We start from the raw sequence: 23,502 nt of genomic DNA, 5'->3' as shown, positions 1-23,502 counted from the left end.
ACTTCAGGTAAAACTTCAAATCTCTTGAAAATAGCTTTCATTTCATAGTTCTAAATGTTTTCTGGGTTTGGTGGTGGGTTTGGGTTTTTTTAACAGTAGGAATTCCAGGGGTGAAAACTCACTTGTAATAACCTCTAGAAAAGTAACAAATTCTCAGAAAAGGTTGGGGATTTGTCTGACTTAGGTTTAGCAGCAGTTAGGGAACTTAGAAGTTAGGTTATGCTCACGAAGGAGCATAAGCAACAACTAACTGCTGCTGTTCTTTCATGATCATGTAAAGCAACTACAGGAATCCATCATCCAGGTAACTCTACACTCCAAGGCTACTGCAGCTACTCTGTGCTGATCACACAGAGCTGAACAAAACCACTTTAGTGTCTTGTAGGCATCTTTGGTACCTCCTAACGAAGGGTGCCATCTTCCTATAGATCTGAGCCCATTCCAGCTGCATTTGAGAAAAGGACTGGACATCACTGTTGTTTCTCCTTGCTGGTGCTCAGCATTGACTTTACTGTCTCCTTTTGATTAGTAGGAGGTGAAACTGAGACGTTGCTGATTCTTGTTGGCTGTGCTATCTTACTGATGAATGTGTTCTTTTTCATCTAGCAGATCTCCAGTAGACCATGTTGAGCATGGGGCTCACAGCCAACCTTCTGCTCTGTGATTATCACTCATCTGCGGTCTCTGTTGCTGGTGGGTTTGAGCAAGAAGCAATCAATAAGCCTGTGGAAATGAGTGTAAAACTTTGATTTAAAGCTACTTGACATTAAACTTTGATGCCATTGATGGGGTTTGTGACACAGAAGCATTATCCACCTCAACTGTTTGAGCAAGAAATAAGAAATCTTCATGTCCTGTTTAACCACCCCCGTTTGATGTATTTGCGGACAATGTGCTGTAGAATCTGTAGCCACTTATTTCCTAGACTATAGAAAGTAATGAAATAACAGCAGTGATGAGGCAGATGTTTGTTTTAGCCTGAATTAGTGACTGTAACAACACAAATGAGGGCTATAAATCACGTAGAGCTGCTCAGTTTACCTTAACTAGGATTTGTTGGTTCCATTGAAACTTTCCTGGAGGCTGCTATACAGAAATTAATTCTTCAGCTCCACCAGGTCAGTCTGGAAATGCCTGTCCTTTACACCTGGGAAATGGAGTGAGCAGAAGTGCTTCTTCAGAGCCTGGGAGAACTTGTAAGAATATCGGCCTTTCTTCTAGTAATGCAGACTTCACATGTCCCTGCTCTTTGTGGAGGGCCAGACAAAACATTCTCTGCATCTAGATAAAGTTTGCTATTCAAGTAGCACTAATGTAGATTACAGGCTTTCATGTTACTTTTTTTTCTTTTAAGAAATCAAGCGTGACCTTGAATGTCATGCAGAAAGTTGCTTGCGGATTGTGTGGAGACTATAATGGATATTTACCTGTTTCACCAAACTGATAATGCAGTTTTGCATATGTCACTGTGCAGATATCCTATAGTCAACATCCCTTTTTTTTTTTCTCCAAAGTGTTAAGCTGTTCTTGAACTTTTCTGTTTTGGACATCTAGCAGAATCTATTACCTGTTGGACTACAGCTAATTGTGAATGTCTTGTTAGATGCTTTTCGATACTTGCATTTTGCTTTTGGTTGTTGTCCTTTTTTAACCAGACTTAAAATGTTTTGAAGTTTGGGTTTGCCACATTCTCACGTTTTTATGTTGAGCTGTTTGGAAGGAATCTTAAGTTCTCATTAGAATGAGAAAATATTTAAATGTTTAAATGGTGCAGCTGTTATCTAGCCTTCAAATAGAAGTAGCTCTTGGAAAGAAATATTTTGAACGTGCCTTGACAAACATAAACCTGCTCATTTTATACAAGAGTTCATTGTATGCTTGAGGCATACAGTAAAACAAAACCAAGTCTTTTGCGTAGCCTAGAAGAAAAAATTCTAGCTATGTTGTGGTGGGCCAGACTAGCAACAGTACTTCAGCCTGCAGTGTGGTGATGTTCTGTTTTCTCTGACAAAGGTTGCACAAACGATAGAAAAGAGACTGACTCCCACAGCATGTTCCAGGCGGTAGGGTGAGCACTTCCAGGAAGAGAGCCTGTGACCTCCTTCTAACCGGCCTCATTTTTCCGCGTAGACCTCCGGCTTCTGAGCCCTGGCTCAGGCCAGGAAGCTGCTCCGGGCTGCAGGTAAGGCAGGAGGGCCTGGGGGGGAGCAGCTGGCCAGGTGCCCCAGGGCTCCCCCGGCGCGGGGGGCTCTGTCCCTAGAGGGCTCCCGCCTGCCTTGGCCAGCGCGCAGCAAAACCTCCAGGGAGCAGAGCCTGACCGTGCCCGTTCGAGAGCGCCTGCTGCTTATGTCTCACTCCCGAAATATTTTTGTCTTGCAGGTGGGAAAGCTGAGTGGGAAAGGTTTCTTTGCATGATAATACCTTCCTTCCTTCCCTGTATCTTTTAAGAAGGCGCAGTGTTTCTGGCACTGATTCTGTGTTTTGCTTTTTGCTAGTTAAAATGCAAGTAGTTTGTCCAGACTGGGGTACAGCTGTCTGATATACCAGAGCTCTGAGAGCAGCCAGCAGCAGTAATCAAGGGAGAGTGCAAAAAACTTTTTAAATGGGAGGCAGGAAAGAAATCGCTCATGTGACGAGTGGGACTAAACAACTATAGGTTAGAATAATACTCCTTTTTGCATCTCTTAGCTGAGATTAAAAAAAATCTGAAGCCTCTCTCATTATAGAAGACATAAAAGGTATTTTGCTGTGTGTTTATCAGGCTAGAAGAGATCCCTCTCTTGTAGTCTACAGCCCAGTTCTTCACAGAACCAAGTTCTGGTGTCAGTGTGGGAGAAGGAAAAAAATACTCAACAATGGACCAGAAGACACTTCAGGCTTTCTGTATAATTAATTATAGTCATTTAAAATCTTGTGCAAAGTCTATGCTTGAAGAAGTTCTACATTATAATTAAGCTGAGCTGCTAACGATGGATGTAATTGTTGGGTTACAGACAGGCGCACGTAATGCGAGTTGGGCCACTGACATCAGATAATTCACCCAATTGCTTTCTGTTGATGCAGCTAATACCACACAACTGTTCCAGCAGCTGGAATGACTGGCATGGGGTGAAGCATGGACGCATGTCAAGAGTTTTCCCTGACAGACTTAACTGGCCAAATGTCATTGCTCTTTAAAGGTACCGTGTCCTTAGTGTTGGCTCCCAAAAGACTCCCTGGAGCACAGCTGCTTTAGTGCTGCTCCTGGTGAACCCCGGCTACTGAGGGACTCGAGGTGGGAGAATGAGTTAGACACTGAAATGGCCCTGCCAATTCCCCCTTTCTAGCGTACCAGTCACCTGAAGTCTCACACCTTTCTGAAGAAATGAAACATTGCAGTTGAGGCAAAGATCTGGTTCTACAGCATGGGAGGCTTTGTTGTTGCATTGGTGAGTCTGCTTCTAAAAACCAAGAGTAATCCTCTCCCTTGCTCTGTCCCACCCTTCAATGGATTTTTATCTCTTCAAAATGTTGGAAATATCAAATCGTACATGGACAGACCTTCCTCTTACCACAGATCTGAGCTGATTACCTGTACTGGTGAGTGGTGAAGATAATAAACATCAAACCCTGGACATTCAGTGTTAAGGTTACATTCAAAGTCTAAACACAGTGTTTGGAAGTTAGGGGCTGACCCAGTGAAACAATGTTCCTCCTAGCACAGTGCAGTATATGCCAACCAAAAGATTACAAGGACAGCATTTCAAGTGCTTGGTTTTGGACTGACATTAAACCTTTTGAAAGAGAGTGTAATCAGTTCTCCCTCGCCCCAATATTCCTCCTCCTGGAAAATGTTTCATAAGGCTGTTTCTTGCCTTAATTTTAGTACCCGAGTTTGTGTCTTGGTTTTGTGTGCCTTCTAAGGTAAAGAAATTAAGGATCCATGTTCTCAATCTTAATCCCCATTGGAACAGGTGGCTGTTAATTTTTAATTATTTGGTGATGCTAGCAGGAGACTGGAAAGTAGCTGTTTTCCGCAGGGGAAAAGAGAAAGAGGGAGGATCCAAACAATTCAGTATTTTTTACTTTGAAGTAGTTTAAGGAAAGGTTAATGAATAAACCCTAATACAAATACCCTCGGAAACTGCTCATTTCTTCCCCCTGCCAATAATCACCTTTTGCAATGGGAGGATACGTTGCAAAGGCCTGCCCCTACCATTAGACCATTGTCTTCTAATATTTTCTTGTTAATGAAATCTTAAGTCAATGATCTGGCCAAGCCAGGATGTGCATTAGCAGGCTAATGGCAGGCGTCCCGCGCTGCTGAAGGCCGTGTGTCTCATGGCAGTCCTCTAGGAGTTGGCTGCATCACTTGGAGCACTTAATACTGGCTCTGCTAAAGCACTTCTTGTGCTCCCATTGCCTCCTTTGGGAGGCTACTCCATTGCCTAATAGATCTCACTGTCAGGAAGTCTTTCCTGTTCTTCAGTCTTACTGATCTCTGTTCCAGCATATATAACTGTAACTTCTTTGACTAGTCTTTAATGAAAAATTAGAAAAGAAAGGCAAAAACCATCATGCTTGTATTAACCCCTCCCCCCAATCTGTTTTTCCATCTTCACTGTAAAACTTGCAGAACTTGGGTTTTTAGTTGAATGCTGCCTGCATACATTTGAGGCTGATGGCAGCAGGATGTGGAAGCTGGCTAGCATAAACCCACTCATAAATAAAACTGCTGTGACTTTGAATCTGTCAGTGACCGATGTGTGTGCCTGTGACATGTACAAAAGCTGGCAGCTAATGAAAGGCGAGCTGAGCTGCGCAGGGCTCAAGGGAAGTTTGTGAAGTTACACAATGCGCTAGTTGAGATGTCACGGGGAAGCCAAGGGCTGGGGGTGTGGGGGGAAGACCACCGGGGCTGCATTTTGCAAGGGAAATGGTGTCAGTCCAGCAGCTGCCTGCAGAGCTCCCAGCCGGGGCAGTGGGAGCTGCTGGCGGCCATCGCCAGCCGCGGAGAGTGGCTGGTGTGCAGGAAGTAGCTGGAGAGAGGTTTTCACAAGGACCTGTTGTTTGGTTGCTCAGATTATATCAGTGTTCTGGCTATTGAGAGGGATTTGGCCTTTGGGTTTTGCTTTCAGCTTTATTTATTTTTGCCTGTTCTCAATTCTCTTTGTGAATACCAATATTCTGAGTCACGGAGAATGATTTCTGCCTTCATTAAAGATTCCTTCCAGCTCCCCTTCAACTGCTTGTAGGCTGTTGCCTGCCCCTGCCTCCCCCTATGCACTTTGCTGCCCATATTTAGCTCTCAGTATTCCATCACCCGTCAGCTCCTGCAGCTCTGGCACTTTAATACCTTCAACCATATTAAAGTATATTGTACCTTGGGTTCTTTGCACAACTTCCCTTCTTCACCTGACCTCTTCTGTACTGTCCCTGCTACTTCTGGAATATGTTTTCAAGCATTTGAGATACAGTATGAGGCCACAATTTATCCTAGTCCTACAGCAGCTCTGCTTAGAGCTGGTCAAGTTAAAAAGTTAAATCAGGAAATGGGGCATCTAGACCCTTTAGTCTGTTTCTGTTACACTGCATCCTTCTGTGTCACCCTGGATAAATCCATTTACCTATTTGTGTCTTTGTTTCTTTGATAGACAATTTAAACACCAAATTATATGGTATCCACACCAAACAGATAGGACTACGTTTCTATAAACCAAAATTAAAAGATGTAATATAAAAAAGAAGTAATTGTATAGTTCTTTAATAGGTATTCCTACATGAATTGCTGAGTTCTGTGTCACTCTATATCTTGTGTACAAGAAATTCTACAAATCGATAAAGAAAATAACCTGGAAAGGAGGATGGGTCTCTTATTACAGCGCTAAGTGTCGATACTGTAGATGTCTTAATGCTAGTTAATGACTGTCCCTAATGGTATTCAAACAATGTGCGTTTGCTTTAGCTTTTTTCAAAGTCCAGAGAAGCTGCTCAGAGCTCTTTTAATGATGCAAATTATTTAACGCTCATTTGTATGCTGTACACTCCTGCTTTGAAAGTACTTCACAGGATTCAAGCCAAATTCAGCCTTGTAGCTCCACTGAAGTCAGTGCTTGTCTGTACATCTGTTGGTTGCTTTTCTTTTTGGTTTTGCTTAAAGAGTTAACTTCTTGTTATGTTGGTTTTATTTTTTTAAGGTAATATCTGCAAAGGGATTTAGTCACCCTTCTCTCCTCCCAGAAAAGTAGCTATAAGTACAAAAGCAGTTCTGTTGATTCTCGCATCTCCCTCTTAACCCTTGCAAAAGGAGGACAGGTTAAGCAGAATACAATTTTGTTGAGTTCTTTTCTTTCCTCTACTTTGCACCTCCTAAGCACAGTTTCAGTGATATCTGGCGCTTCTGAAAATTATCCTGCAAAGAATCTCTGCCATCTGATGTATGCAAGATACTGAGTTCCTCTCTGTGGCCCATTTCTGGTTTAATACAGCGTGAGCTGGTGGAGGCCCAAATCAGGTACAATTCTGCAGGTTTAGTTATGCTCAGGATAATTATGTCAGGATGCACTTTCTTATAGCCAATTGCAGTATGGTGCAGGAGCCTGACCTGATATTTTGAATTAAAGTAGCTGCTGTAAAGGTGGAACAGGCATTCATAGTTCAGGCATATACTAATTTTTCAATGTTTGAGTTCATAACCACAATATTCATGTAATGTAATTTTTAACTCATCTCAGCTGTGTTTTTAACACACACATTGAAAGAAAATGAAAAATCATCTGCAACCGTATCATTCACTCCCCCTGGGTAATGGGTAGGAGCATGATTTTCAGCTTACAGCACAGACCCACAGCCATCAACTGCCTGCGCAGAGTTAAGTGGGAGTAATGGAAAAGCATCCTTTCTAGATGTGCATGTCACTAGAATGGGCAGAGATGTTTCTTGTCAGCTGTTAGATATTTGCTGGCAGCACAGGAATGAGTGTTGTAGACGTGGGAATAACAGGTTCATTTCCAAGCTCCACAGCGGATGAATCTAGATGCCCTGTTGCCCTATTTTGTATAATATTGTTACACTGTGTGACTGCTTCCCTTCTCCCTTTCCTGCAGTACTGTCCTCCAGCTCCTGCCTGTGTTCATCTTGGTATTTGCTACAGCTAGCACCTTCCCCACCTCCCCCGGCTCCTCCCTCCCCACCGCTTGCCCATCCTTTTTGGCCTGCATCTCTCTTCCCTCTCTCCTGCTGGGGATGGATGTAATCCCTGGAGGAATGTGGCCCACAGGCCTCTGCAAGACTGAGGTGTATGACTCTGGAGAGCCTCTGATGGTGAATGCCAAGCAGGAGAAAGCAATCCCAGTCACCTGGCAGCACAGGGAGGGAAGAGCTGGACGTCTGTGGGCTGTTCAGTGTGCCTGGCTGTCCAGCCAGCTTATCAGATGAAAAATAGAGGCTAGACTTTTCGGCTGCGTGTGCTATTTCCCTATTCATTGTGTGGGGGTGATGTATTCTCTGCCTGTGGTTTTAATAAATATCTTTCGTAGCTACTTTCTGCTTTAGTCCCCTTTGGGATAGCTCTTTCCAACTCAGCTGCATCAGCGTGCTTAAGATTTTAAGTCTGTGTGGGAAAGAGGAGAGAGAACTTCACATAGAGCATCGAAGAAAGCTTAACTTTAACCGTATCTCTGTGGAGCTGCTGTATATTACACAAGCCTCACCTGCAGTTTAAGTTGCAGAAAACTTTCTTACTTAATCATATTATCTCTTCTTCCCTTTCCTCTTTGTATTGGTGTGTCCACAGAGCATGAAGAAGTGTTTGCAAGGAGAATCCCAAGCTACTGCTAGGACCCAAACTTGTGTTGGTTTTTAATAAGGCTTTGCATGTAGGGCATTGCTGTGTTTTAAGAGTATTCTGGAGATTCAACAGGGATGTAGGTGGGGGGGGGAAAGATCACAAATCTGTGTTTGGAAACCGAGTTTTGTCCTGCGTAGTAAGCACCCGTCTTAACCCTCCTAGAGCAGAACAAACCCCCTTTTCTAGCAGAAACAGGAGTTGTTAATTAACGTCTTGCTGAAAACTAAGTCTTTGCCATCTGTTCCGCCACCTCACTATGAATGCCACTCTCATTATGTTGATTATGTAATTAAAAATGAAAATACATTTTGGTAGAGTGCTGCATAGGCATCTGTGCTGATTCTTCTCCTGTTCCTATTTACCGTCCCCTGCCCCCACCCTACAAAAAAAAGGAAAAGGCACCAATTGTTTGACTCCTCAGTAGCTTTATCCCAGCACCGCGGTGCCGGCGGCCAAGCTGGTGTGTGTTGTGAGAGCAGCTGCTTCAACCCTGCTGTGCTCAAGCCACGAGTCCTTTGGAAATGCTGGTTATTAGGTTCATGAGAAATCCGTGGCAGGAAGATGCCCCTTAAACTCAGGCTGCTTTAAGAGCTTGTGAGGGGTTAACATGAATCCAGAAGAAGAAAAGTGAAAAGAAAGAGGCCTGGTTACTTCATAAGTGATAGCATGACCTCTGAGATCAGCCCGGCTGCTCCTGTTACAAGTATGGCCTCTGTCTCTACAAGGGTGGAGGAAGAGAGAAAGAGGAGGGGTAGCTTTCCTGTAAGTGGGTTAGAGCAATTACTGAGGTCTCTTACAGCAAATGAAGTTGTCGGTGTGAGTCACATTCCCTTTTTTCTCTCACTGCCAAGTTTTAGGCAGTAACCAGACAGAGGGAGAAAAGGGAAAAAAAAAAAAAAGGGAAAAGCAACAATGGAGAAAAGTTGAACTGAAACAACCCTTCATTCGGGGTATTGTTTGACATTTTAGTTCTGATTGTACGTAGAGATAAAGGGTCTATAAATATCCTGTCTGCTGAAATTCCTTATCACAACATCGCCTGTCAGCTGAACAAATAGGTTAGGTTCTCCAAATAATACATAATTACATATGTAAATACAAAATTACTGATTATATCCCTGCACCCCGTGGAATGAAGGCCTGAGTGGTGGAAAGGACATTAACCTTTTCTGTTTTATTGAGAGATGCCCCAGCCTCAGGAAAGCAAATGGGACGTACAGCTGTTACTGCTGAATCTGTGCGAGCTCCAAGACCCAGCTGAACTAAACAAGGAGATATTTATCTGCCTGACTAGGCTAGATGAAAGCATCTTCTGACATTGTTTTGAAGGTATCTTAGCATTTAGCTCTGTTTAACAAATGGCTGTAAGCTTTTCTACTCTGCTTTAGAGCTTTTAATGAAGCATTGTGATTTCCATTGTGGTCAGTTGTTTGACACTTTTATTATTACTGGTATGCATAGCATTTTTTAATGTTTGACAGCTGGAGAAAGAAGTATTTTGTGCATTCAAACTTTTAGCACAAAGCTGCTGTTTTCCATTCTGCCTTTGTCTTTTATTCTTGCTGATGCAAATCAATGAAAGACAGAACTGATTAAATTACGTTTGTTTACTTTTTCCTTGATGATAATAAGACACAGCCTGCCTTTTATAAAAGACAGAAATAGAGGATGCGAATGTTTCTACAGTATTTCTAGAAAGGTTTGGGGGCTTTTTATTTTTAGAGTATAAAGGCATTTATTTGTTTCTTATGTCTTGATGTACCAGATAATGCGCACTTCTTAACATGTGTGGAATAAGAATAATGAACGATGGTTAGCAATGGATTCCATTTGGAAAGCCTCTATCTTGTAATTTTTATTAGTTCAACAGTATAAGTGATCAGACCACATCACAAAACAAACACGGCAAGATACTTCTGTCCTTCACAGTAGGACTGCCTCCGCTCATTACTATAGCTGTACAAAAAGGTCCTCTCCATTGCAGGCGCTGGGTTTGTACATAGCAGTTGTTACTGGGTCCTGGCTTCGGTGCATGGGTACGATGCTGGAAGGAAACAAGCACTGAGAGGCAGGGCTGCAGAAATAGGATACCCATGATTGTTTTGGTGAGTAATGCGCATGTCTTGTGGATTGTGTAATGCCTTTTTTTTTTTAAAAAAAAATGCTTGTCCTGAGAAAGGAGGCCTGTGTTTGTCTGTCTTGCTTGTGTAGTGTGTATGCAAAGGAAAAGATCCTGGATCAGGAGTGCATTTCTAGAGGTCAGCAGCTGCTTGTGACATGTTAGGACAAGGTCACCAGGAGCATGGAGAATTAGAGCAGAAAGATTTTGGGAAGGGTAAATGGCAGAAACAGGAGAGGAAGAGGATGAGCAGAGAGGAGGTGGTAAAGAAGTCACTATAAAACTGCCTTCATGATTATTTTGTTTCTGTATTTTTCAAGAACAGAGAAAAGTGCAGCAGAGGATGGCAAAGGCAATAGAAGTGTCTGAAGGCTTCTCAGCAGTGACATCAACCCTCCCTGTTTCACAGATGAAACTAGTCTTAGGGAGTGATACCGCATGGCAGCTGAGCCAAATCTAATGGACTGCTAGTATCAAATGGGACACTGCTTCTGCTCCCAGCCTTGCTGCTTTCTTTGTACAGGTCTGGTGCTTGTCTGGCCCTTTGAGTTCGTGCAGCTCAATAAACTGTAAGAAAATTATTTCAGAAAAAAATATCCCAGCCCAGGAGAGGAGGAGAGTTTGATGCCGTGGGAATGGAGACTGGAACTGCAATGAATGGGAAAAGTACAGTCAGATCTTTGCTGCAGATTTGGGGTGTGCTGGGGGATACCTCACTGCTGTTCTGTGCCTAACCTCCCTCCTCACCTCATAGGTAGTGACACCCTCAGAAAGGCACAAGATCAACACAGCCTGATCAGGGAGGCTGACTGGATAGGTGAAGGGAGGTCATCCACCTGTGCCAGCCCCCACGGCAGAGAAAGGACTGAACAGAACTGCAGGAGCCCAGGAGGATGTTGTCATGGGTAAGGGTAGTGGAAGAAGAACCAAGGAGGAAAGGGGGCACGTTCACAGCAACCACAGAATATTGCTGCAACAAGCATCAGAAAAATGCTTGAATACAGGGCAATGGTCCCATCTTCCTAATCCAGCTCTTAAAGGGTTTATCCTTGTGTATCCATGTAGCTGTCTCTGAAGGAGGAGTCCTGTTTATGTCCCTTATTTAGGTATACATTTCTCCAGATTGGGATTTCATAAGAGGACAGCTGCTGCGTTTTTACTGTGTGTGACAAGCAGCGGTAAAAGCTGTTCAGGGTTCGTGATGCAAATGTGTCTATATACTGACATTTATCCAGCTGCACTTCACAAAGGTAAATGGGACATGAGAGTGGTACACTGCCCCCTTTTAATCCATTTTCTATAGACAGGGGTGCTTTGCCTCTCTGCGGGAAAGGCCAGCGCAGCTACTGTGTTAATAAACACTCATTTCTCACTGCAGCATATGTGCTTCCCAGACTCATAAATCCAGGCAACCTGTAGTTGAATAACAATTAAATATCCACACGTGTTTCCATTCCACAGTCTGGTGCGCAAAGCTTAGGCCTAAGTGGCTGGACATCTGCCGTCTGTTTCTCCCACACGTACTGTTTGACAGAGCACCATTACTTAATCTTACCCTACTGCCATTAAAGGTACCTGTAAAACTGGAATCAGAGCATCATCCTACAGACATGTTGCCATATCTCTCAAAATGAGTGGCGTTCTGTCTCTTGCCCTTTTTTTTTATTTTTTTTTTTAAGCAGACTTTATTGTAATAGTAACAAATACTTTTCATGGTTGTTGGTCTTTCTCTCAGGGTTTCAAGCTAGGGATTCAGTTTGGCCCTGTTAACATCAGTGGGAAATGAGACATCATATTGAAAAGTTAGTTGAGGTGCAGGATGCTGATAGATCCTCACAACAATTTTGTCGCTTGTACGAGACCCAGAGACGCAGTAATGCGGTAAGATAAACGTAGTGCCTGATTACAATGAGTGTATTGCACTTATAAGAGGCATCTCTTATCATTAGGCTCTGCATATCTGGAGTAATAACCACCATATGTCAGGCAAGACAATGGTAATATGAGCCAGATAATTTTTCCATTGTTAAAACTTCCAAAATCCAAAAAGCTACAAAGTCTTAATTCAATTTAGCTAGATGTAGTGCTGGTGGCTGGAGGGAATGGCTTGCTGAGGCTCAGTCTTTCCCCTGGTCTAACAGGCGGAGTGTAAAACGTTATAGCCACCTAAAGAAGTAAGGACTGTATGCAGTTGTTACTCATCTTGTATTTCTGTGTGGCAGGATTACTGCAGGTACTGCAGTTCAGGTGCTCCCAGAACGTCAGACATTTGTTCCAGAAAGCTTGAACAGATAAGCCCTATAGTTTGCTCTGAACTTAACAAGCCTCCTTCGGTGGTGAAGCTGTATGAGACACAAGGCCTGTCTTTGCATTGTTGTATAGTTACCTATCAAAATGCTTGTTCCCTATAGAACTGGCTGAAACCTTGAATTTCCTCCCCGACCCCCCCCACCCCAAGCGCCTGGCTGCAGGCAAAGTCGTAGCTATGATGGCGAGAACATCCTGAATTAGTCTCAGTAATCTGCATTTCCTTGCCAAAGATTTTATCTGCTGGGGGTGCAAATTGCAACCATCGAGGTTGCTAGTGTTGAAAAATCTGCACCCTTCTGTTCCCCAGCACTACCTTTTTCAGGCTAGGTTAGTTTATCCAGACAAATTAATTGACACATCAAAGCTGTCAAGTGAGAAAGGCCACAGCGAGACAGCACTGCTCTGAACATTTGCACAATTTGTATATTTGATTAGGTACCTCCACACTTGTGGATCATTGTTAGAAGCAAATCTTACTTTTGCTGTTTTCATATAAGGCTCTGTGCTGTGATTCTGCAGATGTTCGTTCTCAGTGTACCTACGTTGTTAAAAAAAAAATATGCTGAGAGTAAAAATTACATTTGCTCATTCAAACATCTTACTAGTTACATGTAAGAAAAATCATATGCCAATGACCTAATGAGAGGCGCAACATGGACTTCAGCGGGAGGTGGATGGGGCCCTCAAAAGCTGCTTCTTTTACACAAATAGTCCCCTGATATATATATATATATATATATATAATGAAAACCTTCTTTTGTTTATAATGACAGATGCCACAGGGGGTTGTATATTTGGATATTATTATTTTTTCTCTAGGACTGTTTATTAACAAATGCTTGAAAGTTTTATGATGTGGTGAAAACGGTATCGCTCATGATAAACAGGAAGCGCTCGGCGGTATTGCATTACCCCCATAACGCAACACAGATTCCAACAGCTTGGCTCTTTTTTTCAAAATACGGTGACACCACTTCCTTCAGGAAACCTCTCGTCTGCACAGTTCTTATCTGCTATAGATATGCAAAACTGCAGAAGAAATGGTTGTTTTAAAAATGAATGATGATTCATCAGTTTTGGACTGTAGTAACTTATACAGTATCTATTGAAAATACACAGTATGGGCTCCTTGGACTCTCAAGTCCGTGGACTGAACAAATTGCGCGGAGAAGGGACTACTGCCTTCCCTCCTTGCCGCAGCACAGGTACAGATGAGAGAGCAAAGATGCAGATTTATTTCCCTGCAGGTGCTTGAGGTGTGTCTCAGCTGTAAATAGGAGGGTGCCTCTTCTGCAGTTCAGTGTCGGCAAAGCCAGGATCCGGCCGGGAAAGGAGAGGCGGCAGTCCTGTTTCCTTGTTATCTGCCAAGGCTAGCAGCAAGGAAGCCAAGTGTGACAGTGCATTTGTGTGGAACCTTATATTCAGAATAACTGTGCTGTGGCCTCCAACTTGCTCAGAAAGGCTGCCACGCACTCACCGTGTGCTGTTGTTATCAACGTTGCTTGAATTTTGAAGCCATGTCATTTTTTGTGAAGATACCAGAATCCCATTAGTGTGCTGATCCCTAGTGCTTGTTTCTCTTCAGCCACTGCCTGTCATTTACACTAAATAAATAAAACCAGCAGACAACCAGGAAGCATACCTGTGCCACCAGAATATCAGTAGCTGCACGTGTATTAGTGATGAGCAACAACATCAGTGAAAGCAAGCCCTTCCTTTTAGAAGAACTGACACCATTCTCCAGATTGGTTCCCCATGAGGGGACTTGTGTGTCTCCCAAGTGCCTTACTTGCACAAAGCTAGAAGCAGTGGGGTCTGGCTATCACCCCTCCAAATAGAACCCTTCCATTCCCATAGCTCGTTCCCCATTCATTTTGCTTTTATTTTACATTCTCCCCCCCTCGTATTCTCTTTTATTCTGTCCTTCATCATCATTTCTTCTCTGTCCTCACATCGGCCCACTTCTTCATCACAAATGCTCCCTAAATGTTTAGGTAGGAGCAAGAAATGCCAAAAAAATGGAGTTACTGCAGTATCTGGACAACATAAAACCCTGATAATCGTGTTTCTGCATTCTTTGACTTCTGCCTCTGTTGGAGGCATCACTTGTCCTGTCTACAGCTGAACTGAAAACAAGTCAGGGGAGCAGGCTGCATATTATAGTATTTGTAAATCATTAGATTTCTGAGGTTTTGTAATAATCTTACTTCCTTTTTTGTATTTTCTTGTATTTTCCTAGGAATCAATAATACCAGAAATACAGAAATTGAGAGTGTGGGTATTATGCACTAACTAAATCTTCTCGTAAAAACTTGTAATAGCCTTCCAGTGCAGGAAGCATAGGCACAAGAAAACAGCGGCCACGTACCAGGACTTCAGTGGGATCCTCACAAGTCACTATAACATTCTGTATAAATATTGACTATATGTATGTGGTGTTTTGTCCGTCCTGTAAAATAACTTTTTATCTGGTGGCTCGATTCTCTTATCATCCATGGCTTGTTTGCTGAATTTTAAGTTTTGGGCAAGATGAAGCAACCTCCTGAAGAGTAGTTGGTTTTCAAAAGATACCAGCTCCAGATAACTGAGGACAAGTAAAGCACACAACAATATTGAAATCACTCAGAGTTTTATTGCAGCTGACTGAGACAGAGTGTGCTTTGAGGCTGGGAAATTTCCATTACTGAAGTGCAGGACAGTGCCTGGATACTGCTGCTACTGCAGCTGAAAAATAAAAACAACTTAATTTTATATAGACAACAACAAAATGTCAGTATATTAATTGAAACGGTTAGAATTATATAACAAGCTTTTCAGGTTGCTGTAAAATGGATCCCTTTTAAAATATTTATAGTGTAATTGTAAACTACTTGCACAAAACTAAGGAACATAAAAATGACTTGAAATTGCAACTGTGTTTTCAAACTATATTTGTGAACAGCAAATCCAACAAGAATGCAATAGATAATACAAGAGATCTCCTGTGATAGTGACAGATCCTGACAGTGACAGAATGATACCCAGTGCAAGATCAAGGTTGTTGCTGACAGTATAGTTCTGCAATTAATAATCGTTTGTGCTCCCCTTGGCATGCACAAAACAAACATAGCAATCTGTTTACTGGTTTCAACTCCGTGGTGTGTAAGCCACCATAAGCTTCCTGCAAAGTCAGTCAGAATGCTGAAGGGAGGGGGGGAAAGGAAATACTGGGGTAGGGGGGAAGTAAGTTTGTTTTGGCATCAGTTGCCCAGCATTTTGGGTGAGAGACTGTTTCTGACTTCCCAACAGCATAAGATCATGGCGAGATCCTCATTTTTGTTGAGGTCACTTTACACCGTCAGAGCAGCAGTCAACATTGAAACAAGGATCGGTCTCAAGGGATTTCAGCTATATGTCACCAGTTAAATCAAGCCCAGGTAGGTACTGAGTAGAGGTTGTTAGCATCTGCTGCTCCTTGTGAATCTTAGGATAGTTCCCTGTGGATCAGAGCTCATATCTAAGCAATTTAAGTTTGTATCACATTCATCACCATGGTTCCTGAGTGCCTTAGAAGTTAAAATTTATCTTTATAAAACATCTTACATGTCTTATTTCTCTCTCCCGTCACCCCCACACACAGCCTTGAGGTCTTTTAAAATAATGCTGGGAAAATTGTTTTATGTACTTAATGCCTGCATTTTGTTGGGATGACGGGGAGGTTCAGCGTCATGCAGAGGTACTCTGAAAGCAAACACCATGGTTCTTACAGCAGCTAGCAAGGAAGGCATGTCTTCAATGTCCCCACGCAAATAATGCAACTAATATAATGATGATGATGATAATCTTGGGAGATGTAGCTTTAGTTTTAGATTAGGACCAAATTTTGAAATCGCTCCTACCCCCACTAAAGAGTGGCACTGCAGGGCAGCTGCATAGTGTTTGTCCTTTGCCTAAATCTGAGAATGCTGTTCCCAGGACTCCCAGGGCCTTTTGTAGGAGGACGTTTACTTTTGAAGAGACCTATTTACAGAACATGAATTTAACAGTTAAAGTAGATATGTATAACAGCACAGAGAATTTCTAGATCCTGCTTGTAGGATGAACTCATCCATGTGACTCCTGAACTTGATATGAAGATGGAGACCGTCCAAATCATGGCATTTTTAAACTGACTGATTGTATGGCTCAGCTCTTTCCTAGCTTTCAAACTGAAGGTACTGTGTTTCTGTTTGGACAAACTCTGCTTTTACTTCTGTTTGAAATAAAAGTGTTTTCCTTCCTCATGTTTTCTATTATCTGCTATCATTTTTTAGTAAGCATCACCTCCTCTCCCCCAGCATAACCCTTTATTTTGATCTCAGAACTAAGAATTTTCCCAAAACATGTTTTATCTTCTTTCCAGAACTGAGGCTTTAAAGTCACCTTGTTAAAGCAAAAGACCCAACATTAAGTGCTGGTAATGGCAGTGTATTTAAATAGGCTGAAAAGCAATTGATAACACTTCTGTCGGGTCTGCCTATCTCAGTAACTTTAGTACTTCATTGAAATGCATACACTAAGTTCTGTCACCGGAGAAATTGTTGGGAAAGCATGCCATAGCTTTTTGACCACTTATTTAGGTTTAATTGGATTAGACATATATTTGAACACAGCAGTCAGAGGAGCTGACAGTCTTTCCACAATTTCCTAGTCTGCCCAGTTGGTTTCCTTTTGATCAGACACATCCTGGTTGAAGGTAGAAAATAATCTAGATATACACCAGTTCTTAATTAAATTTACTGTGACAGGTTGTGTTTAAGCTGGATTCTCTATTATAATTTGTTTTGCATTTGCTGATGACAGATTTATTTATGTACATAATCAGAACTGTAAGCGTAATTTCATTTTTAGAGTTGAGAACCTTTTAAGTAATATTGTATATGGTTTCAGAAAAGTTAAACACGTTAACTGCTGTCTGAAATTTCTGAGAAAAATAATGCTGTCTTTCTCGACTGCAGGAGGACACATCATGGAAAGCGTTATATACAAGTAAAAAAAAAACCTAAAACACCACCTCAGAAGCATTATCCCACTCAAATACATAAACCCCCAAGCTGAATAGTTGAATGCTGGTTAAATAGAGAGGAGTTTATTAGATGACGCTGCTCATCATGCCAGCGTTTACTCCGTCTGGCCAGGCTGGGGCTGTGCGGACAGCTCTGGCTCTGACTGCAGTGTGGCTAATGGTGGCCACACGGCTGGAACCCCTGGCTCTTCCCTCTCTACTGCTCAAACTGCAACCCTGATGCTTGGAGAAGTGTTAGCACAGTTGTAATCAGCAGGTTGTACAGCTTTTGGAAGCAGCTGTGGAAAACTGCAAGTGTTCAGCTGGTGGCAGAGGAAGCTGGCTTGTGGCAGGTAGTGATGGGAGAGGGTGGGATGGCAGCATCGAGCCTCTGGCAGCTGGGAGGAGGAGGGCAGGGACACTTGCAAGGCAAGGGCAGACACGGAGCAGCAGGATTGCCAGCAGGGATGTCAATAGTGAAAACGTCAACAGGAAGAGAGCAGAGCTGAGAAAGGAAAGTTGAAAAAGAAGGGGACAGAGTACAACCGGTGAGAGCTTGGGAGCAACTGGCTTGTCGTGCCACAGCTCCTGGCTGAGCACCATTATGCAGCAGTGCAGAATTAGGAACTACGTGTAAGAAAAATGCTGGGTATTCAAGGGGCAACGGGATGATTCCACACTGGGGTCTTCCAACGGGCTGTGCTGGGTATAAACGTGGAGATGTGGGCGTGCCAAGGATGCAAGGCCTGCGTCCGAACGGGTTTGCTAAGGCACGGAACATGGAGCACATCTCGGGCGGCACCAGCAGGAGGGTTTCAGGGCAGGGGCTGATGTGTTAAGTGGAGTCAAGATGCTTGTGCGTGACTTTTGCACAGTGCCAGTCCAAGGGAATGTCGCTGCAGCAATGCCGCCGCCCAAGCCAGCCGTGCGCCCGGGCCTCCCGCTCGGCCCGGGTCGGTGGGAGCCACCGCGCAGGACGCTGCAGTTCTGCATAAAACCGTTCGCTAACGAGCGGCTGCAAACCCGTGCGCCGGAGCCAGGAGGTGTCGGATGAACCCGCCCTGGTTACAGCAACGCGGCTTTCGCGCACGTACCCTTGTGCGGCACGGCCCGGGGCGGCTGCCGTGCGGCCGGGGCACCGGGCACCCCGGGGCCGGCCCCCCCCACAGGCACAGCGCCAGCACCGGCACCGGCACTGGCCCGGGGCGGCCGCCGTGCGCTGCTGGGGGCGCGGGTCCCGCTCCCGCCGCCTCCCTCGGCCCGTCCCGGCCTCCCTCAGCAGGCAGCGGCGGGGGGCGCGGGCCGGGCCCCGGCTCCATTTCCTGCCCCGCGCCCGCCGTCACCTGACGCCTCTAATGGCGCCGGCCGGCCGCGCAGCCCGCACAGCCGGCCCGCCCCCCGCGCCGCGCCCCCTCCCCAGCGGCTGCGGTTACCGCAGTGCCCGGCCCCGCCCGCGGCCCCGCCCCGCGGCCCCGCCCCGCCCCCGCCGCTCCCTGCACGCGAGCCCCCGCCCCCTCCTCCCCTCCCCCCCCCCCCCCCCCCCTCCCGCGCCGGGCAGATGCGCGCGCGCGCGGCCGGCCCCGTCTCCTCAGAGCGGCCGCGGCGGTGACGGCGCTGAGGGGGCCCGGGAGGCGGCGGCGGCCGGTGCGGCGGAGCGCGGCGGAGCGGGTGGCGCCTCTCTTCTCCCTCCCGCATCCTTCTCCTCGTATCCCCCCGCCTTCCTTCTCCTCCCCCCGCCTCCGCCCCCCCCCCTCCCCCCCCCCCCCCCCCCGCACGCAGTCACCGCGGTTCCCGGCACGGACAACATGGCGGCGGTGTCGGGGGCCGGGGCTGCGGGCGGCTCTGCCAACGCCGGGGGCCCGGAGATGGTGCGCGGCCAGGTGTTCGACGTGGGGCCCCGCTACACCAACCTCTCCTACATCGGCGAGGGGGCCTACGGCATGGTCTGGTGAGTGCCCGCTGCCCGGCCCCGCCGGGGCAGCGCCCTTGCCCTCAGCAGCTCCCTCCTTCCCTCCCCGCCGCCCCGGGCCGGCCCTCGGCGGGGGCCCAGGCCTCGGGCACCCGGCCCTCCCGCGCCTCCCCGGGATTGTCCTCCGGCATCACCCTCCTCCCTCGCTGCTCCCCCCTCCCCCCAAACATGCCTCCATCGGCGGGTGCCGCCGAACGCCTCGTTTCCTTTCAGCCGTGCCCAGCTTTTCCTCAGGATTTTCCCCTCTGCCTGCGGAGCTGGGCGCTCGTCTCGCGCCCTGCAGGGCGGCTGCGGCGCCGGGGCGGGCGGCGGGTGCCGGCACAGCCCGGCCTGGCGCGGTGTGCCCGCTCACCTGGCGGCGCGGCCGGGGGCCGGGGGCTGCGTGCGGCGGCCGCAACGGCCTGGCCCTTGCCGGGGGGTGGTGGTGGTGCTGCGGTGCCGGCGTGCAGGTGAGAGTGCGCTCGGCCCTTCCAGTTCCAGGGTGTTGGTGGGTCAGGGAGACTTGTGCCAGATCTCGCTAAAAAGCGGGCGTGTGTCTTTGCTTGGCTTAATATCGGGCGTAAGGAGCGAGGCGAGTAAACTGCAGCATGCTGAAATTGGGAGCAGACCCGATTGAGAGTTTGAGGTTTGTTTGGTTTGGTTTTTTTTTTAAAACAATCTAAATGTGTTGGGATGATGCTGCGTGGTGGTAGATCTAGTGTCATGGTTATAAATGTGACATGCCTGGTGACCTTACTTAAGATTTCGTATTCTGTCTTCTATTAGTAAAACAGGTTAAAAACCCCCTTTACTTCTGAAATAATTCAAGGGATGCAGATGGAATTTTTTGTTGTTATTGTTTTGTCAACTTTCTTCCAGCACTGCATCTGTTTCTTCAGCATTTTTTGACCAGAGGTACTAAACGAGGTGGTTTACAGGCTATGACTTCATGAAAGCTTTATCAGCATTTAATTTCTCTCTCTGGTGCTTAATCTTCTGTAAACAAGTGCATTTCTCAGCAAAGGTTCTTCAGAGCCTTCAGCTGTATGTTACAGATTTTTGCAGCTATCGGTTCTTGCATATAGTCATGGAATTGTGCTGGCCTGTTAATATGAAGTCATCCTGCGTTTCAGGGTGGCAGCTTTCATCTAGGCCTGAGCTTAGCTGTGAGGTGAGCCTCTCTTGCAAAAACTTTTGAGTTGCGGCCCTTGCTTTTTTGCTGTGGGAAGAACCTTGAAAATGTAAATCAGAAATCTTGTTTATGGTGTGAAGATATCCTTGTTATGGGTTTAGTGTTAGAAATCACAGCAGTATATCCAGTGCAAAACTTGTTAGCGTAGCTTATGGTATAGGCTGTGTTTTATTAAGGTGTGCTTTTATTATCTGAGCTAGGGCGAATAAACCGGTGCAGATAACCTCGGTACTAGCTGCACTGATTGACACTCGCAGTCCCATTTAGGAAGGTGCTTCGAAACAGTAATTCCAGGACGCATGCTGTGTACAGGCAGGTTCGTATCAACAGGGTGTTAGAAGTGTGTTTAACAGCCAGCGCGTTAAGGCTAAATTATTTCGCCACAGATCAGAGATTACAAAAAGCAGTAGGATGGCAATTGATGCCCTTTTTTGGCATCACTGTGCCAGTAAGCAGCCACAGGGGAAACGGGGCCACTTTCTGCCCCTCCAAACGGTAAGTTATTAAGATCTCTACTGAAACTGTTTCCCCTCCAAAACTAAGGGTTATCTTTTCTTTAAAAACTTACTCTAACACATTGTGTCTGCTGTGAACACTATACAAAATTACTAACAAAAAATTGAAATCTCTGGTTCGGCTGAGATATACACTTGGGTCTCTGTGTTTTCTAATCTAAAATTACTGATGTGAAAGACTAAATTTGGTGCGTTGTGCTCTTTAACTATTGCTCTTCTGTCTTGGGTATGAAATGATAGGGAACAAAGTCCCAGTTGATGTTGTATACTTGATAAGGAAAATGTTGGATGCACTTGTAGTTTAATGCCATAGCAACTGTAATGTATTGTAGTGCCTAACATACAAGCTACTGTGATTAAATAAGATTACGTGTCAATCAACAGACGTATGGGTTGTGCAGTTTAACACTATGTTTCTTATCTTGCTTTGATTGCTAATGCGGTGGGGATCCACAGAAGCTTCTCCCTTGGAGGGCGGGGTAGAGGGCAAGCTATGAGTGTGCAGATGGGAGATGTTTCCTGCGACTGCAAAATCCATTTGAATTTGTACACTTTAACGAAGGAAAGAGACTGCAGGCTCTAATGGTTTTGTTTTAGGCCCACAGCTAATGTGAACAAGTTGGGAGATGCTAGTTGTTTACAAGTGCATTGTGCCGTAAGGCTTGTTACACGGAAAACCAGTGACTTAACTCTTAAAAACCTTCACTCTTTTCCTTGTTTTTTTTTCCTAATCTTTCATGTTTCTGGATTATTGGATTAGGGAGTTGAAAACGAAAATGTTCTTTTAATTCTATTAATGAAAGGGCAAATGAAGTATCCTTAGGATAGCGCAGTTAAAGCCAGTCTTCCATTTTGATTTTGCAGCGGAGAGAATAATGTTTGAGAAATATTGATCACAACATAAAATAACAGCACAGGAAATAGAGGAAGATGTTGACTGACTAAACTCTATGCGAATGTTCTCTCATCTGGATTTGAAAACCTTTAAAGGCATTTGACTGTTTTCCCTAGTGCAGTCATTTTGAACCTAATCAGGTTTTGGGTAAAAATAAACTTACCAGAGCAGTATATTTACTGCTGTGTCGTGGCTGCACTTTCTCCGCTTCGTAAGCAGAAAAGGCATGCTCTCAGGCAGCCCCCCCATCTTAATGTCCTCCAGCTAAACTCTGCCAAAAAAGGTTCATCCTTTGATACAGGCTTGCCTCTCACTCATTTGTTGCTGAGGGTGAAGTGGTTAATATGTGGCTATCCATGTCAGTGTCCTTTCTAACCTATTTTTTGTTTTCAGTATTCCTGCCTGTGAAACTAGGGGATGACCACAGTGCAAACAAAGTTTAGCCAAAATCCTCAGCACTTCCTAGGACTGCAGGACATTCTTTGAGCACTTGTTTAGTCATACAGTCATGTTTGTTACTCTGAATTAATTTATCCAAATACATGCAAATATTGTGGGTTTGTGTTTTTTTTGTTCCCCTCCTCTTTCACTTAAGAGTTGTTTTGTGGGGTTTTGGTGCAATGTACTTCATGTGACTTTCCCTTTCTTCCAGTGATAAGGGATTAACAACCTCAGAGTAAGCTTTCAGACCGAGTCTGAAAGTTTCAGAACTACCTTTCAGACAAAATGTGAAAGGTTTTTAAGATTGTCTCCTCCTCCTTAAATGTGTGTGGGTTTTTTTCTTTTGTTGGTGGTGGGTGGGGTGGTGTGGTTGGGGGAGCTACCTGTTAACAGGCCATATTTTAAACACACTGAAACAGCAATAAAAACATGATAGTGTTGAGCTTTAAATTTCCAGTTCATCTAGTTGGTCAGTGGTAATTTGGCAAGGACAATAATTTGACAGTATAAAACAAGTAATCGTTCTGGAAACAAAAAGTGAATGGGAATGTGATAGGGATGTTCTGGTTTATAGTCTAGTTTTTGGAAGCCCTTTTTGTTGTCAGGCTTATGTGAAGTATTATCACTGCTGCAAATAACTCCATATAAATAGTAAAGTTGAATGCAGCTGGAGGAAAACAATCTTGACGCTCAAATCTTGCATTTCTGAATTTGATTGCATTGTTACAAAGACATCTTTGTGCTACAGATGGGTGATATTAGAAGTTAAGGTAGTCAATAGATGAATGTGAAAGTAATACAAAAAAGAATATTTAAAACATTTAGCAATTTGGGTTTTTTTCCAAAGTTCTGCTGCTTTCTACTGTCTCACAGAAGAGCCCTGCTTTTAGAGGATGGATAATTTAAAATGAAATCTGGAACTATATTCATAAAGAGACTCAAAACAGGAAAAAACCCCAACCCACCCCAGAAATAAATGATCTGCAAGGCATAGATATTTATATTAAAAGACAAAAAAAACCCACCTTGATGGGATTGATGGTTGTGTAATATTATTTTGGGTGTGTCCAATGTTACATAAAAAGGTAGACCTTGCATCCTTCTGTCAGGGTCAGACTGGGGGGGTTGGGGGATGGACTGCCTAGTGGCAGGGATAAGAAACAGCCTGTAATTTTTTTTTTTTTTCCTGTGAACAGTTGCTTTAATCTGGAGAGAGTACTCTTCTGTGGTA

General features: G+C 44.7%; 1 protein-coding gene and 1 long non-coding RNA gene across 3 annotated transcripts in view; both read left to right on the top strand.

Moving 5' to 3' along the window:
• Window positions 1-1,983: 1,983 nt before the first annotated feature.
• On the top strand, window positions 1,984-16,519 carry LOC114017568 (uncharacterized). 2 transcript variants are annotated; one of them, XR_003562706.2, is made up of 4 exons: window positions 8,336-9,157; window positions 9,813-9,933; window positions 10,702-10,852; window positions 15,546-16,519. It is a non-coding gene; the product is annotated as an uncharacterized LOC114017568 (long non-coding RNA). The 2 variants fall into 2 exon arrangements; XR_008730676.1 differs by lacking the exons at window positions 8,336-9,157; window positions 15,546-16,519 and adding an exon at window positions 1,984-2,182 and having other exon boundaries at window positions 10,702-15,233.
• Window positions 16,520-18,851: 2,332 nt separating this feature from the next.
• MAPK1 (mitogen-activated protein kinase 1) overlaps window positions 18,852-23,502 on the top strand; it is a 37,068-nt gene continuing 32,417 nt past the window's right edge. The window contains exon 1 of the mRNA XM_055704208.1: window positions 18,852-19,228. Coding sequence (XP_055560183.1) covers window positions 19,086-19,228 — 143 coding nt within the window. The 5' untranslated portion in view covers window positions 18,852-19,085. The remainder of the gene's footprint in view (window positions 19,229-23,502) is intronic.

This window comes from Falco cherrug, chromosome 1, assembly GCF_023634085.1.
Source record: "Falco cherrug isolate bFalChe1 chromosome 1, bFalChe1.pri, whole genome shotgun sequence".
NCBI lineage: Eukaryota > Metazoa > Chordata > Aves > Falconiformes > Falconidae > Falco > Falco cherrug.
Note: the sequence above shows the minus strand (reverse complement) of the source record. Positions and strands in the feature narration are given on the sequence as shown.